Source organism: Oncorhynchus mykiss, chromosome 18, assembly GCF_013265735.2.
Source record: "Oncorhynchus mykiss isolate Arlee chromosome 18, USDA_OmykA_1.1, whole genome shotgun sequence".
Lineage (NCBI taxonomy): Eukaryota > Metazoa > Chordata > Actinopteri > Salmoniformes > Salmonidae > Oncorhynchus > Oncorhynchus mykiss.
The window spans coordinates 17,658,906-17,675,027 of NC_048582.1; the positions used below are offsets into that span (position 1 = coordinate 17,658,906).

General features: G+C 44.5%; 1 protein-coding gene across 2 annotated transcripts in view; it reads right to left on the reverse strand.

The window, feature by feature from the left end:
- LOC110528763 (ephrin-A2-like) overlaps positions 1–13,025 on the reverse strand; it is a 30,564-nt gene extending 17,539 nt beyond the window's left edge. Inside the window, exons 1-2 of one of the 2 annotated variants that reach the window (XM_036952082.1) lie at positions 11,441–13,025; positions 10,930–11,403 (exon numbers count right to left, since the gene is read on the reverse strand). In XM_036952082.1, the coding sequence (XP_036807977.1) occupies positions 10,930–11,129 (200 nt within the window). In that variant the 5' untranslated portion in view covers positions 11,130–11,403; positions 11,441–13,025. Of the gene's footprint in view, positions 1–10,929 lie in introns of both variants that reach the window. The other variant, XM_036952081.1, reaches the window with a different exon arrangement.
- Positions 13,026–16,122: the final 3,097 nt, after the last annotated feature.

Here is a 16,122-nt window from a genome sequence, read left to right on the forward strand (position 1 = left end):
CTCTTCCCTCCATCTCCTTCTCTTTCTCCTTCTCTTCCCTCCATCTCCTCTTTCTTCTTCTCTTTCCTCCTCTTCTCTTCTCTTCCCTCCATCTCCTTCTCTTCCCTCCATCTCCTTCTCTTTCTCCTTCTCTTCCCTCCATCTCCTTCTCTTTCCTCCTCTTCTCTTCTCTTCCCTCCATCTCCTTCTCTTTCTCCTTCTCTTCCCTCCATCCCCTTCTCTTTCTCCTTCTCTTCCCTCCATCTCCTTCTCTTTCCTCCTCTTCTCTTCTCTTCCCTCCATCTCCTTCTCTTTCTCCTTCTCTTCCCTCCATCTCCTTCTCTTTCCTCCTCTTCTCTTCTCTTCCCTCCATCTCCTTCTCTTTCTCCTTCTCTTCCCTCCATCCCCTTCTCTTTCTCCTTCTCTTCCCTCCATCCCCTTCTCTTTCTCCTTCTCTTCCCTCCATCTCCTTCTCTTCCCCCCATCTCCTTCTCTTTCTCCTTCTCTTCCCTCCATCTCCTTCTCTTTCTCCTTCTCTTCCCTCCATCTCCTTCTCTTTCTCCTTCTCTTCCCCCCATTTCCTTCCCTTTCCTCCTTCTCTTCCCTCCATCTCCTTATCGTCCCTCCATGTCCTTCTCTGCCCTCCATTTCTTTCACATTTCGCCATCTTCTGTTGACTTTTTCTTACTAGTTGTCCTTCCTCTTCTCTAAACAGTTCCTTTTCACAATCTCTCACTCCATCCCTCAGTAAAAAGATCAAACAGGCTGTTTGCTCTCTCCCCCCTCTCTTTCTCTCTCTTTCTGGCAGGATGACAGCTCTCACTCGTCCCAGGGCAGGCCCTTATGTAAACAGCCCCATCGCACTCAGGCTGTATGTGTGTGTGTGTGTGTGTGTGTGTAAACCCTCTCATTACCATATCAAAGCCTGTGATCGCTCCTCTCCTCCCAGTGTTAGAGTGGCATATTAATAGTTGTGTAGGTTAAACTTCCAGATAAAGCAGGCTGATGAAGGTTAGTTCTCTCTGTTTTAAACAGTTCACTTACTTGCATTTCCCTTCGGGGTGTGTGTGTGTGTGTGTGTGTGTGTGTGTGTGTGTGTGTGTGTGTGTGTGTGTGTGTGTGTGTGTGTGTGTGTGTGTGTGTGTGTGTGTGTGTGTGTGTGTGTGTGTGTGTGTGTGTGTGTGTGTGTGTGTGTGTGTTTGTCGATTGAAGAATATGATACAGGACTGGGCTTTGATTGGCTGACAGATTTGATTGGCTGACAGATTTGTCTTTTGATTGGTCCTACCCCGAGGCTCTCAGATGACCTTCAGCAACTTTCTCAACTTTCTTCTCTCATCCACCACTTCTCTCCTCTCACATCCCTCTACACTCTCCTCTCATATCCCTCTACACTCTCCTCTCATATCCCTCTACACTTCCCTCTCATATCCCTCTACACTCTCCTCTCATTTCCCTCTACACTCTCCTCTCACATCCCTCTACACTCTCCTCTCACATCCCTCTATACTCTCCTCTCACATCCCTCTATACTCTCCTCTCACATCCCTCTACACTCTCCTCTCATATCCCTCTATACTCTCCTCTCATATCCCTCTATACTCTCCTCTCATATCCCTCTATACTCTCCACTCATATCCCTCTACACTCTCCTCTCATATCCCTCTATACTCTCCTCTCATATCCCTCTATACTCTCCACTCATATCCCTCTACACTCTCCTCTAATATCCCTCTATACTCTCCTGTCACATCCCTCTATACTCTCCTCTCACATCCCTCTATACTCTCCTCTCACATCCCTCTACACTCTCCTCTCATATCCCTCTATACTCTCCTCTCATATCCCTCTATACTCTCCTCTCACATCCCTCTACACTCTCCTCTCATATCCCTCTATACTCTCCTCTCACATCCCTCTACACTCTCCTCTCACATCCCTCTATACTCTCCACTCATATCCCTCTACACTCTCCTCTAATATCCCTCTATACTCTCCTGTCACATCCCTCTATACTCTCCTCTCATATCCCTCTATACTCTCCTCGCATATCCCTCTATACCCTCCTCTCACATCCCTCTATACTCTCCTCTCATATCTCTCTATACTCTCCTCTCACATCCCTCTACACTCTCCTCTCATATCCCTCTAAACTCTCCTCTCACATCCCTCTATACTCTCCTCTCATATCCCTCTACACTCTCCTCTTTTATCCCTCTACACTCTCCACTCATATCCCTCTATACTCTCCTCTCATATCCCTCTATACTCTCCTCTCACATCCCTCTATACTCTCCTCTCACATCCCTCTATACTCTCCTCTCATATCCCTCTACACTCTCCTCTTTTATCCCTCTACACTCTCCTCTCACATCCCTCTACACTCTCCTCTCACATCCCTCTACACTCTCCTCTCACATCCCTCTACACTCTCCTTTCATATCCCTCTACACTCTCCTCTTTTATCCCTCTACACTCTCCTCTTTTATCCCTCTATACTCTCCTCTTTTATCCCTCTATACTCTCCTTTCATATCCCTCTACACTCTCCTTTCATATCCCTCTACACTCTCCTCTCACATCCCTCTATACTCTCCTCTCACATCCCTCTAAACTCTCCTCTCATATCTCTCTATACTCTCCTCTCACATCCCTCTATACTCTCCTCTCATATCCCTCTACACTCTCCTCTCACATCCCTCTATACTCTCCTCTCACATCCCTCTATACTCTCCTCTCATATCCCTCTACACTCTCCTCTCATATCCCTCTACACTCTCCTCTTTTATCCCTCTACACTCTCCTCTCACATCCCTCTATACTCTCCTCTCACATCCCTCTACACTCTCCTCTCACATCCCTCTACACTCTCCTCTCACATCCCTCTACACTCTCCTCTTTTATCCCTCTCTCCTCTCGGGACTAGTTTTGTACGGTACTACCCCTCCCGGTATGAGAGGGTTGGGGAAGCTTATTGAAATAAATTGACTTAAAGTATGTAACTGCTCCAGTGATTTTGATGAAATTGAATAATTGAATCTCCCAGTAGATGCTTCACATTTGTCTGATTGACTGATGACTAACTAACTGATTAACCAACTGACATAAACATAAGAGTTTTCCCCTCATTCCTGCCCCACCCTTCTCTCTCTCTCCCTCCATCCCTCTCTCCACCCACCCATCCTCATGTGTGTCCACTGTAGTAGCCTGACTTAATCACTCAAAGCTGGAAAACACTTAGAGGCTCTTCACTAAATCCATATCGAACACACATCCATATCAAAATGAGGTTATATCTGCGGGCAGTTTGCCACATCTTTGATCAATAATATCATTTCTGTTTTATTAATAACTCCAAACACTGACATGCCCCGTAAGCACTTTACCAGAAAACAAGCAACCATAACCCCCTTCTGCCCCCAACCCTTTACCAGACAATCACCACCCCAACCCTTTACCAGACAACCACCACCCCAACCCTTTACCAGACAACCACCAACACAACCCTTTACCAGACAATCACCACCCCAACCCTTTACCAGACAATCACCACCCCAACCCTTTACCAGACAATCACCACCCCAACCCTTTACCAGACAACCACCACCCCAACCCTTTACCAGACAATCACCACCCCAACCCTTTACCAGACAATCACCACCCCAACCCTTTACCAGACAATCACCACCCCAACCCTTTACCAGACAACCACCACCCCAACCCTTTACCAGACAATCACCACCCCAACCCTTTACCAGACAACCACCAACACAACCCTTTACCAGACAATCACCACCCCAGCCCTTTACCAGACAATCACCACCCCAACCCTTTACCAGACAACCACCAACACAACCCTTTACCAGACAATCACCACCCCAACCCTTTACCAGACAATCACCACCCCAACCCTTTACCAGACAACCACCAACACAACCCTTTACCAGACAATCACCACCCCAGCCCTTTACCAGACAATCACCACCCCAACCCTTTACCAGACAATCACCACCCCAGCCCTTTACCAGACAATCACCACCCCAGCCCTTTACCAGACAATCACCACCCCAACCCTTTACCAGACAATCACCACCCCAGCCCTTTACCAGACAACCACCAACACAACCCTTTACCAGACAATCACCACCCCAACCCTTTACCAGACAACCACCACCCCAACCCTTTACCAGACAACCACCACCCCAGCCCTTTACCAGACAATCACCACCCCAACCCTTTACCAGACAATCACCACCCCAACCCTTTACCAGACAACCACCACCCCAACCCTTTACCAGACAATCACCACCCCAACCCTTTACCAGACAATCACCACCCCAACCCTTTACCAGACAACCACCACCCCAACCCTTTACCAGACAATCACCACCCCAACCCTTTACCAGACAACCACCAACACAACCCTTTACCAGACAATCACCACCCCAACCCTTTACCAGACAATCACCACCCCAACCCTTTACCAGACAATCACCACCCCAGCCCTTTACCAGACAACCACCACCCCAACCCTTTACCAGACAATCACCACCCCAACCCTTTACCAGACAATCACCACCCCAGCCCTTTACCAGACAACCACCACCCCAACCCTTTACCAGACAACCACCACCCCAACCCTTTACCAGACAATCACCACCCCAACCCTTTACCAGACAACCACCACCTATAGAGGATTCTCTAACCAGAATCTATAGAGGATTCTCTAACCAGACAACCAGCATCTATAGCGGATTCTCTAACCAGACAACCAGCATCTATAGAGGATTCTCTAACCAGACAACCAGCATCTATAGAGGATTCTCTAACCAGACAACCAGCATCTATAGAGGATTCTCTAACCAGGCAACCAGCATCTATAGAGGATTATCTAACAAGACAACCAGCATCTATAGAAGATTCTCTAACAAGACAACCAGCATCTATAGAGGATTATCTAACCAGACAACCAGCATCTATAGAGGATTCTCTAACCAGACAACCAACATCTATAGAGGATTCTCTAACCAGACAACCAGCATCTATAGAGGATTCTCTAACCAGACAACCAGCATCTATAGAGGATTCTCTAACCAGACAACCAGCATCTATAGAGGATTCTCTAACCAGACAACCAGCATCTATAGAGGATTCTCTAACAAGACAACCAGCATCTATAGAGGATTCTCTAACAAGACAACCAGCATCTATAGAGGATTCTCTAACCAGACAACCAGCATCTATAGAGGATTCTCTAACCAGACAACCAACATCTATAGAGGATTCTCTAACCAGACAACCAGCATCTATAGAGGATTCTCTAACCAGACAACCAGCATCTATAGAGGATTCTCTAACCAGACAACCAACATCTATAGAGGATTCTCTAACCAGACAACCAGCATCTATGGAGGATTCTCTAACCAGACAACCAACATCTATAGAGGATTCTCTAACCAGACATCCAGCATCTATAGAGGATTCTCTAACCAGGCAACCAGCATCTATAGAGGATTCTCTAACCAGACAACCAGCATCTATAGAGGATTCTCTAACCAGACAACCAACATCTATAGAGGATTCTCTAACCAGACAACCAACATCTATAGAGGATTCTCTAACCAGACAACCAGCATCTATAGAGGATTCTCTAACCAGACAACCAGCATCTATAGAGGATTCTCTAACCAGACAACCAGCATCTATAGAGGATTCTCTAACCAGACAACCAGCATCTATAGAGGATTCTCTAACCAGACAACCAGCATCTATAGAGGATTCTCTAACCAGACAACCAACATCTATAGAGGATTCTCTAACCAGACAACCAGCATCTATAGAGGATCTCTAACCAGACAACCAGCATTCTTTCTAACCCATTTGTCTGTCTCACTGTATAAACTTCCTCTTTTTCTCTTCAAATGATTTAACACATTTCTACTTTTAACCCTCTTATGTCTCTCAGCTCTCTCTACTGAAATGTCGTCTTGAGGATTAATAAAGTATGAACCTATCAGCCTATACATTTGAAAGTCTAAGTGATTTGACGGTAGTTGAGAGAAAGCATTTGGCTAATAACACTTTTATCAATGTCTACGTACAAAACATAGAAATAATTTCTAAATAATTTGACACTCTTGTAGTGTAGATGGATCATTAATACATTATTATTTATATAAAAAATATAAAGTATAAATGATTTGTAGAGTACAGGGTTACAGCTGAGGTTGGGGGGGGGGGGTAGAGCTAGGCTTAGAGACAGATGTGGAAGCATTACAGGAGATGTTCTTCTTCACAGCTGAAACATGTTAAAGCTGAATAGTACATTTGCGAAATAGCACAGTGCACGCATGCACGCACACACACACCTGAATGAGGATGGCAGAGAGAACATGAATTATACATCCAGTCAGTCTCTCTGAATTAGTGAGAAAGTAGGAGGGAGAAATTGTGCCTCATCACCTCCTCAAGACTAATAAAGACAGCAGTGTGTGTGTGTGGGGGGGGGTGGTAATTCCCTCTCTCCCCAACCAGAGAGAAAACAGCCTTTGAACTCTGAACCAATGAGGAGATATTGCTGGGAGCTTTTTCTCACCAGCTGTGGCACACACACACACACACATCTCTGAAAACCTCTCTTTCTCAGACAGACAGACAAGTATTTTCTCTCCAATTGTGTTTCTCTCACAGATGTAGACAGCAAGAAAAACTTCAGAATAATAAGCTATCACAATCCCTTTCCAAAACACACACACACACACACACACACACACACACACACACACACACACACACACACACACACACACACACACACACACACACACACACACACACACACACACACACACACACACACACACACACACACACACACACACACACACACACACACACACACACACACACACACAAACTAATGCTTAAAGTTAGTGGTTGGTCACCATGAGTAAACACACCCAAAGCGTGGATTACAGTCTGTCCTTCTCCATAGGACCTCTTTCAGGGTAAGGAAACTAATAAGGCATTTAATCATTTGGGTGAACTATCCCTTTAAGAAGCCCAGCGTAAAGCTGTTAGTAATGTTAGAAGGTAGCTGCACAGCCACTTTCTCAGCAGTCTAGTTTTTAGGACCGACCCAGTTTAGAACAGTGCACCATCTCTAACACACACACACAAAGACACACAGTTCTGGGATCTGGAAAGAAGACAGAAGTGTGCGTTTGAAGTGTGTGTGATCAAACAGTGAGTATGCAGCTCCACAGCCCTACGCCACAACTCATACCTCACACATTCCTCCTGTAACTCCTCCTGTAATCTCTTTATCTCCCCTGTCTTTGTCCCTGCCTTTCTTATAGTCTATTTCTCTACTTCTTTCCTTTCTCACTCCTGTCATTTCATTGTTGTGTGTGTGGGTGGGCGTGCGTCTGTGTCGAATACCTTCTTTCCATCTCTTATGTTTCTATGTAATATTGAATGTTTCCATCTAATATCTCTAGTATATTGTGTTTCTAATGCAGTACACCAGATATCTTGTATATATCTGCTATCTTTGACATCTACTATCAGGTATTGTATAGATCAATAAAAACAAAGAAGGCTATGAAGTTACCAGTATAATGTGTGTCCCTCAGTGTTATGTCATTGGTGTTACCGCCTTGAAAATCAATGATTAGCAAGATATACGAGAACCTTGAGCATTCTCTCCAGTGGCAAACTGTTATCAGGGAGGGGTCTATATTAAATAAAATGATTAGCTAAACACACCCTTTTAGTACGTCATACATTTGAGGATTCAGTTAATCATGTGGTGTGTCTAAATCCAAAGTACCACTTGGTGTTAGTGAATTTAAATGAAGGGAAATATCATTGTGAGCAAAATGATTAATCATATCACTTCGGTACATTCTTTTTAAATGATTGATGACCTTAGATTTCAGCATTTGTGGCCTCCATTTCAGAAAAACCTCAACCTAAAATGTTTCATTGTGTAACGAGTGCGCTGAGAGTCGGCAAGCAAGTTCAGGGAGTGAGTGTTTAAATACAAAAACAAGAAACACAAGCAATGACATGAACAGAAACAATGGCGCCTGGGGAAGGAACCAAAGGGAGTGACATATATAGGGAAGGTAATCAGGGAGGTGTTGGAGTCCAGGTGAGTCTCATGAGGCGCTGGTGCGCGTAACGATGGTGACAGGTGTGCGCCATAACAAGCAGCCTGGTGACCTAGAGGCCGGAGAGGGAGCACACGTGACACATTGGTGTTAATAGTCCTACTGGTGACACAATGTTATCATAATGGTAAACGTTATTTAAAGTCATTAAGGTAACATGTTAGTTGATTTAGAATGAGAAGATGTAACTAAATACATTGAAATAAATACACATCTAGAAGAATGAAGTACTTTTTTCCCCAAAGTGCCCAAATGTCACCGTAATTCAAGAAGGACCTGTCAGTGAAGCGAGATCAGATCAAGAATAAGGGGATATTTCAGACAAGTGCCTCCATCTTTTAAAATGTATCATGAGTGGTGATGTGATAGCAATATCAAACACACACACACCACTAAAAACAGATTTCCTAACAAAGTTTGCTGAGTGAAAGCTGTTCCGAGTCCTGACAAATGTTTTATAGACGTTTAACATCACCTGTGAAGCTAAACCAAGTGGAAAACAGATCGTGTACACCAGCAAAACATCTCTTCCTGTCTCTCTCCACATATTTCTTCTCATCCACCTCTCGCTCCACAACTCTTCTCCTTCTCTCCTTCCAACCTCTGTCTCCCTCCCTCTATCTCTCTGTAAAAATGGTGTACTGAGAGCTTACACAAACACACACACACACACAAACACACACACAAACACACACACACACACACACAAACACACACACAAACACACACACACACACACACACACACACCAGAAGCTTTGATTATTGTATTGTAATCAGGTCAGAGACGTTAACAGGCTTTTGTTGTCTTGTCTCCTGTTTCTTGTCTCCTGTTTAGAAGTGTTTGTCATAACTGATGTACATCAGTCATAGTGGGAATAAAAGGAAGACAGACACACAGACAGACAGACAGACAGGCAGGCAGACAGAGGCTGTTTCATGTCGAACAGAGAAGACAGTAAGATAGAGAGACAGAGAAACACACACAAACACACAAAGGTTTGCTGTTACATGTAAGTGTATAGTAAAGATGTGTGTGTCAGAACAAACTGAAAGATATATCTGTGTATGCCACAGGGGACAGTAGAGAAAGTGTGTGTGTGTCTTGGGGGACAAGGGCGAGACAGATACATGGATGTGAATGTGGTGCAGGGGACAGGAGAGACTGCACATGGCTAAGTCTGTGTGTCTGACACAGTTGAGAGGAGAGTAGGCCTTTCTGCACACACAGACACACACACTAGCTACTATCTTCCCCTTTCAGTTTCTCTCTGAGGACATCCATCCCATAGCATGAAACCCTCTGCAATCATCATTAGGGACCTCTGGAGAAGGATGGAGAGAACCACAAAGCCTCCCAGAAGAGAGAGGAGAAAACGTGATGGGGAGAAATCGGAATGGGGAGAAAACGGGATCAGGAGGAAACGGGATCGGGAGGAAACGGGATAGGGAGGAAACGGGATCAGGAGGAAACGGGATGGGGAGGAAACGGGATCAGGAGGAAACGGGATCAGGAGGAAACTGGATAGGGAGGAAACGGGATCAGGAGGAAACGGGATCAGGAGGAAACGGGATGGGGAGGAAACGGGATCAGGAGGAAACAGGATGGGGAGGAAACGGGATCAGGAGGAAACAGGATGAGGAGGAAAATGGGAGGAGAGGAAATAATTACTTTGAAGGATAAACCCTGGGATTAGATTTGGCTATTATCTGAGGCTATAGAGACAGGATGTGTCTGCATGTGTGTTTCGCAGAAACAAAGCTCTGTGTGTGTGTGTGTGTGTGTGTGTGTGTGTGTGTGTGTGTGTGTGTGTGTGTGTGTGTGTGTGTGTGTGTGTGTGTGTGTGTGTGTGTGTGTGTGTGTGTGTGTGTGTGTGTGTGTGTGTGTGTGTGTGTGTGGTTTGAAACTCATCTCCTGTTCATTTGTTTCTGTATAAACAAACTTTTCCATCAACCTCCCATCACACATTAATTCAGCGATACAACAATAGCATTGTACAAACAAAGCATGTTGTCTGATGTAGCACGTTGACAGAGGGAGGAGGGGAAGAGCAGAGTGAGAAAGGAAAAAAAAGAAGGAAAGAGACGGAGAGAAAGAGAGGAGTGAGAGAGGAGACTCTTCCTCCTTGCCTGTTAAATATTTGAGCACTTGTGGAGAGACAGAGCTGTTAGCTGAACTAAATCAGCAGCGTCAGTGTGTGTGTGTTGCAGGGGGAGACAGGGCTGTTAGCTGAACTAAATCAGCAGTGTCGGTGTGTGTGTGTTGCAGGGGGAGACAGGGCTGTTAGCCGGTTAGTGGTAATTCAACCGTGATAGAGTGGGAGCACTTTCACTGTTTATATATGTACCTGAGAGAGAGAGAGAAGAGATGGAGGGAGGGAGGGAGAGGGAGGCTGTCCAGTCTGTCAGAATTCATTAGACTGACAGAGCGAGGCTGCTCTGCACCATGTCAATGAGACCCAGCTAACCACAGCATCGTGTGTGTGTGTGTGTGTGTGTGTGTGTGTGTGTGTGTGTGTGTGTGTGTGTGTGTGTGTGTGTGTGTGTGTGTGTGTGTGTGTGTGTGTGTGTGTGTGTGTGTGTGTGTGTGTGTGTGTGTGTGTGTGTGTGTGTGTGTGTGTGTGTGTGTGTGTGTGTGTGTGTGTCAGCTATACTCAATAACTAGAAAGGGAGGCATGATGCCCTCATTGTCTATCAGAGACAAAAGGAGCTTTCAGCTCAATTATAGCATCCACATAAACACACACACACACACATGCACAGACTGTATCATCCTACCTGGGGTTCGTGCTGTTCCAGTAGACAGCATGGTGGTCGAAGATGATCTGGTCTTCAGCCCAGACGGACAGACAGGAAGACAGGACAGTCAGACACATCAGAACCACCTGCGTCACACACGTGCACACACTCCTCTGACCAGGCCGAGCCGTCCACCTCACACTCCTCAAACCAGTTACACACAACATCATAGTGTCCATTTGAAGTCTGCGTCGCTGGTTATGTTAGCTTACAGTTGAGTTGGAATAGCCAGTGCATGGACCGTCTCAATCAGTGTCTGGGCATTCAAAGATCCCAGTCCATTCCGATTGGCCCAGCCTGTTAGTGGAAACAGGGTGGCAGAGGTCGTAGTGTGCAGGACTTTGAATCCAGGACTGTAATGCGGTTTGGATCCAGGTGTGTTGTTTTGGCGTGTTTTTGTTTACAAACCTTATCTTGAACCTTGACCACTTTGCTAGCATGCCCAAAGCTAACCTTACCCTAACCAATCACTAGCATGCCCAAAGCTAACCTTACCCTAACCAATCGCTAGCATGCCCAAAGCTAACCTTACCCTAACCAATCGCTAGCATGCCCAAAGCTAACCTTACCCTAACCAATCGCTAGCATGCCCAAAGCTAACCTTACCCTAACCAATCGCTAGCATGCCCAAAGCTAACCTTACCCTAACCAATCACTAGCATGCCCAAAGCTAACCTTACCCTAACCAATCGCTAGCATGCCCAAAGCTAACCTTACCCTAACCAATCGCTAGCATGCCCAAACCTAACCTTACCCTAACCAATCGCTAGCATGCCCAAACCTAACCTTACCCTAACCAATCGCTAGCATGCCCAAACCTAACCTTACCCTAACCAATCGCTAGCATGCCCAAACCTAACCTGTTGCGCTTGCATGTTGCGCAAATCACTCAATCTCAATCAATACAGGAAGAGTGTCTATGTTCTTGCCAGGGTCTGAGACTTGTCCTCCCTTATCCTCTCTGTACAACTTGTGCTCCCCTGAATATGACATCCAAACTAGTGACTTTCATTCTCCTGAATCCACACCTTTATCTTAAGTCCACTGTCTGTTCATTGATGATTGATTACATTGATGAGACATTGTTATTATTTGACATATTTCTGTATTTCTATAAATGCTGGCGTTGATGAATTATCAGCCATCTCACGATGACGTCCTCTCTCTATCGATCACACACTATCAGCACAAATAGAAACCTCTTCTCTCCTCCACTCCACAATGAGACGCGAAGCCAAATCCAATCTGGGTTTAATGTCGTCTGGGGACCGAACATCCTGACTCCCCTCAGCTCGCTGGGACTGAACTGTCTTCCGTAAGAGATATATTGGTTTGTAACAGTTTCCTCAGGGAGTTGTTTTGGTACTGAACACTTTCTTCAGTGAGACATGTTCCATGCTGAACACTTTCTTCAGTAAGAAATGATGTTTTTGGTGATGAAGGTTCCTCTGTAAGATGATTCAGTACTGACCAGTTTCCCCACGAACAGATTCTGTTTCAGTACTGACCAGTTTCCCCACGAACAGATTCTGTTTCAGTACTGACCAGTTTCCCCACGAACAGATTCTGTTTCAGTACTGACCAGTTTCCCCACGAACAGATTCTGTTTCAGTACTGACCAGTTACTCCAGTAACAGATTCTGTTTTGGTGCTGACCAGTTTCTATCAGGTCCTGAACACCTCCCTTTATTAAGGGAGGTCCATTTGAATATTCTTCAGATGTCCGTTCAGGTCAATAAACCACGACAGGTTAATCGTTTCCTCAGTGAGAGTGGTTGGTTGGGTCCTGTTATTGCTGCTCGTTTTCATCAGAGATCACCAGCTATCACGCTCCTCCCGTCCCAAGTTCCTCTTCTGTCTGTTTCTGCTGATTTGGATGTAAAATCCAATTCGGCTTCATGGTCCACACTCCACAATGTTCTTTACGGATCAACACACAGAGACTGGCAGAGACACACACACAGACTGGCAGAGACACACACAGACTGGCAGAGAGACAGACCGACAGAGTGAATAACGTGGCGATCCTTCCAACAGTCTCTCATGGTGACAACACTCCTCGTGGTGAATCTGATTCTCAGCTCCCGCTGCTGCCAGAATCTCCTTACTGCTTGTTTTCACCTCCTTCTCTCCCTCCCTCTCCCCATCCTCCCTCTCCCTCCCTCTCCCCATCCTCCCTCTCCCCTCCCTCCCCCTCTCACTCTGAGCTGGCGAAGTCTCTCAGTCTCTTACCTCTAGGGACAGTGTCTGACTCACTGCTCTCGCGGCTCTGAAGCCGCTTAGTTCAGCTGTATTAAACTCCACATATACATAACATGGGTTAGGATAATACTGACAGTGTTAGGTTAGATTATCACTGTCAATCCAGTTACTACATCTTTACAAAATGTGTAATCAATTAGTTACTACTCCTTTATTGTACAATTAAGGTATTACTACCTTTGTACTGTTCCACAATAATGTAGTTATCATTGTAGCGCATCTGCGCTGCAAGAATGTATATAATCGAAGTATTAAGAGTATTGTAAGAATAAATACTTATCTGTATGAACAGACCTATATATATACCCCCATCATAACCAATATAACCCAAATACAGCTGTAAAATAATACATCTACTGGCACACAGGGTCTGCTCTGTGTAATAAACCATTCTAACCAACCAAAATAAATGAATAATAAACTAAGCATTCTAACCATCATAACCTAAATAAATTAATAATAAACTAAGCATTCTAACCATCATAACCTAAATAAATTAATAATAAACTAACCATTCTAACCATCATAACCTAAATAAATGAATAAGAAGCATTTTGTTACATCCACTAAATGTGTATGTGACCAATAAAAATGTTATTTGAATAAACTAACCATCATAACCTAAATAAATTAATAATTAACTAACCATCATAACCTAAATAAATTAATAAAGACTAACTATCCTAACCCAAACAACCCAGACCCAGCTGCATGTGGTCTGACTGTCTGACTGAATTATTCATAAGGTGGCTGTCTAGAGCATGCATGTTTAAACACACACCTCTCATCCCTCCTCTACCCCTCCGTCCTAGTCTCCTGTCTCGCTCCTCTCCATTTCTCTGCCGGTCTGGAGCGTGCATGTTTAAACACACACCTCTCATCCCTCCTCTACCCCTCCGTCCTAGTCTCCTGTCTCGCTCCTCTCCATTTCTCTGCCGGTCTGGAGCGTGCATGTTTAAACACACACCTCTCATCCCTCCTCTACCCCTCCGTCCTAGTCTCCTGTCTCGCTCCTCTCCATTTCTCTGCCGGTCTGGAGCGTGCATGTTTAAACACACACCTCTCATCCCTCCTCTACCCCTCCGTCCTAGTCTCCTGTCTCGCTCCTCTCCATTTCTCTGCCGGTCTGGAGCGTGCATGTTTAAACACACATGCAGGAGGATGAAGTAGCTTGTAGATGCTCTACCCAACTCAACACACGAGCAGAACAGGGCAGAGCAACCCTGGAGCTGTGTGAGCTTAAGTGCCTTACTCAAGGGCGCAAAGGCAGTATGTAGGACATGGGATAGAGGCCACTGCCAGCAGCCCTCCGGCTGTCTGCTCACTCCCGGCAGATATTCCAAATGAGCCCTGGGATCTGAATGGGCAACCCTCCGGTTACTGGCCCGCTTCATATGCAGGATAATGACGGATTAGTTTTTTTTACAAGGGCAGTTATAAAATATATATAGTACCAGTTAAAAGTTTTGACGTACCTACTCATTCCAGGGTTTTTCTTTATTTGTACTATTTTCTACATTGTAGAATAAATGTGAAGATATCAAAACTATCAAATAACACATATGAATCATCTAGTAACCAAAAAAGTGTTAAACAAATCCAAATGTATTTTACATTTGAGATTCTTCAAAGTAGCCACCCTTTGCCTTGATGAAAGCTTTGTACACTCTTGACATTCTCTCAACTAGCTTCATGAGGTAGTCACCTGGAATGCATTTCAGTTAACAGGTATGCCTTGTTAAAAGTTAATTTGTGGAATTTCTTTCCTTCTTAATGCATATGAGACAATCAGTTGTGTTGTGACAAGGTAGGGGTGGTATATAGAAAATAGCCCTATTTGGTAAAAGATAAAGTCCATATTATAGCAAGAACAGTTCAAATAAACAAAGAGAAACGACAGTCCATCATTACTTTAAGACATGAAGGTCAGTCAATCCGGAAAATGTCAAGACCTTTGAAAGTTTCTTTAAGTGCAGTTGCAAAAACCATCAAGCCCTATGATGAAACTGGCTCTCATGAGGACCACCATAGGAATGGTGCAGAAGATAAGTTCATTAGAGTTACCAGCCTCAGAAATTGCAGCCCAAATAAATGCTTCACAGAGTTCAAGTAACAGACACATCTCAACATCAACTGTTCAGAGACTGCATGAATCAAGCTTTCATGTTCAAATTGCAAAGAAACCACTACTAAAGGACACCAATAAGAAGACTTGCTTGGGCCAAGAAACATGAGCAATCTGTCCTTTGGTCCGATGAGTCTAAATTTGAGATTTTTGGTTCCAACCGCTGTGTCTTTGTCAGACGCAGAGTAGGTAAACCAATTATCTCCGCATGTGTGGTTACTACATGATTCCATGTGTTATTTAATAGTTGTGATGTCTTCACTACTTCACTATTCTACAATGTAGAACATAGTAAAAATAAAGAAAAACCCTTGAATGAGTAGGTATGTCCAAACTTTTGACTGGTACTGTATATTGAAGAAAATTCAACTGTGTGGGTGGGAAATTACTACTATTTCATCACCACCACCAGACCCCTACGGTTATAAGTGGGACACGAGGACTGAACAGAAGGCACTGTCCTAGGAGTAAAATCACAAGAACATGTCACAAAGGTGATGTCACAGAGATAATTACCAGGACCCAGTTTTTCTAAAGATAACTATCTGGATTTCAGTTATCAGATAGGATTAAATGCATATAGAATGAAATAACCTTAGTTCAAGTCAATGATTAGCTTGTTCTATTCATTTTATTTCTATGCATTTAATCCTCTCTAATTGGTGAAGAAGTCACCTCTGTAGCAGTGGGGAGAAAGTCAGAGCGATAAATGGCTCCACCTAGTGCCATATTATTTTCCTGGATACAGTGATGTATACTGTATCCTATACATGGCTCTGGCTCCA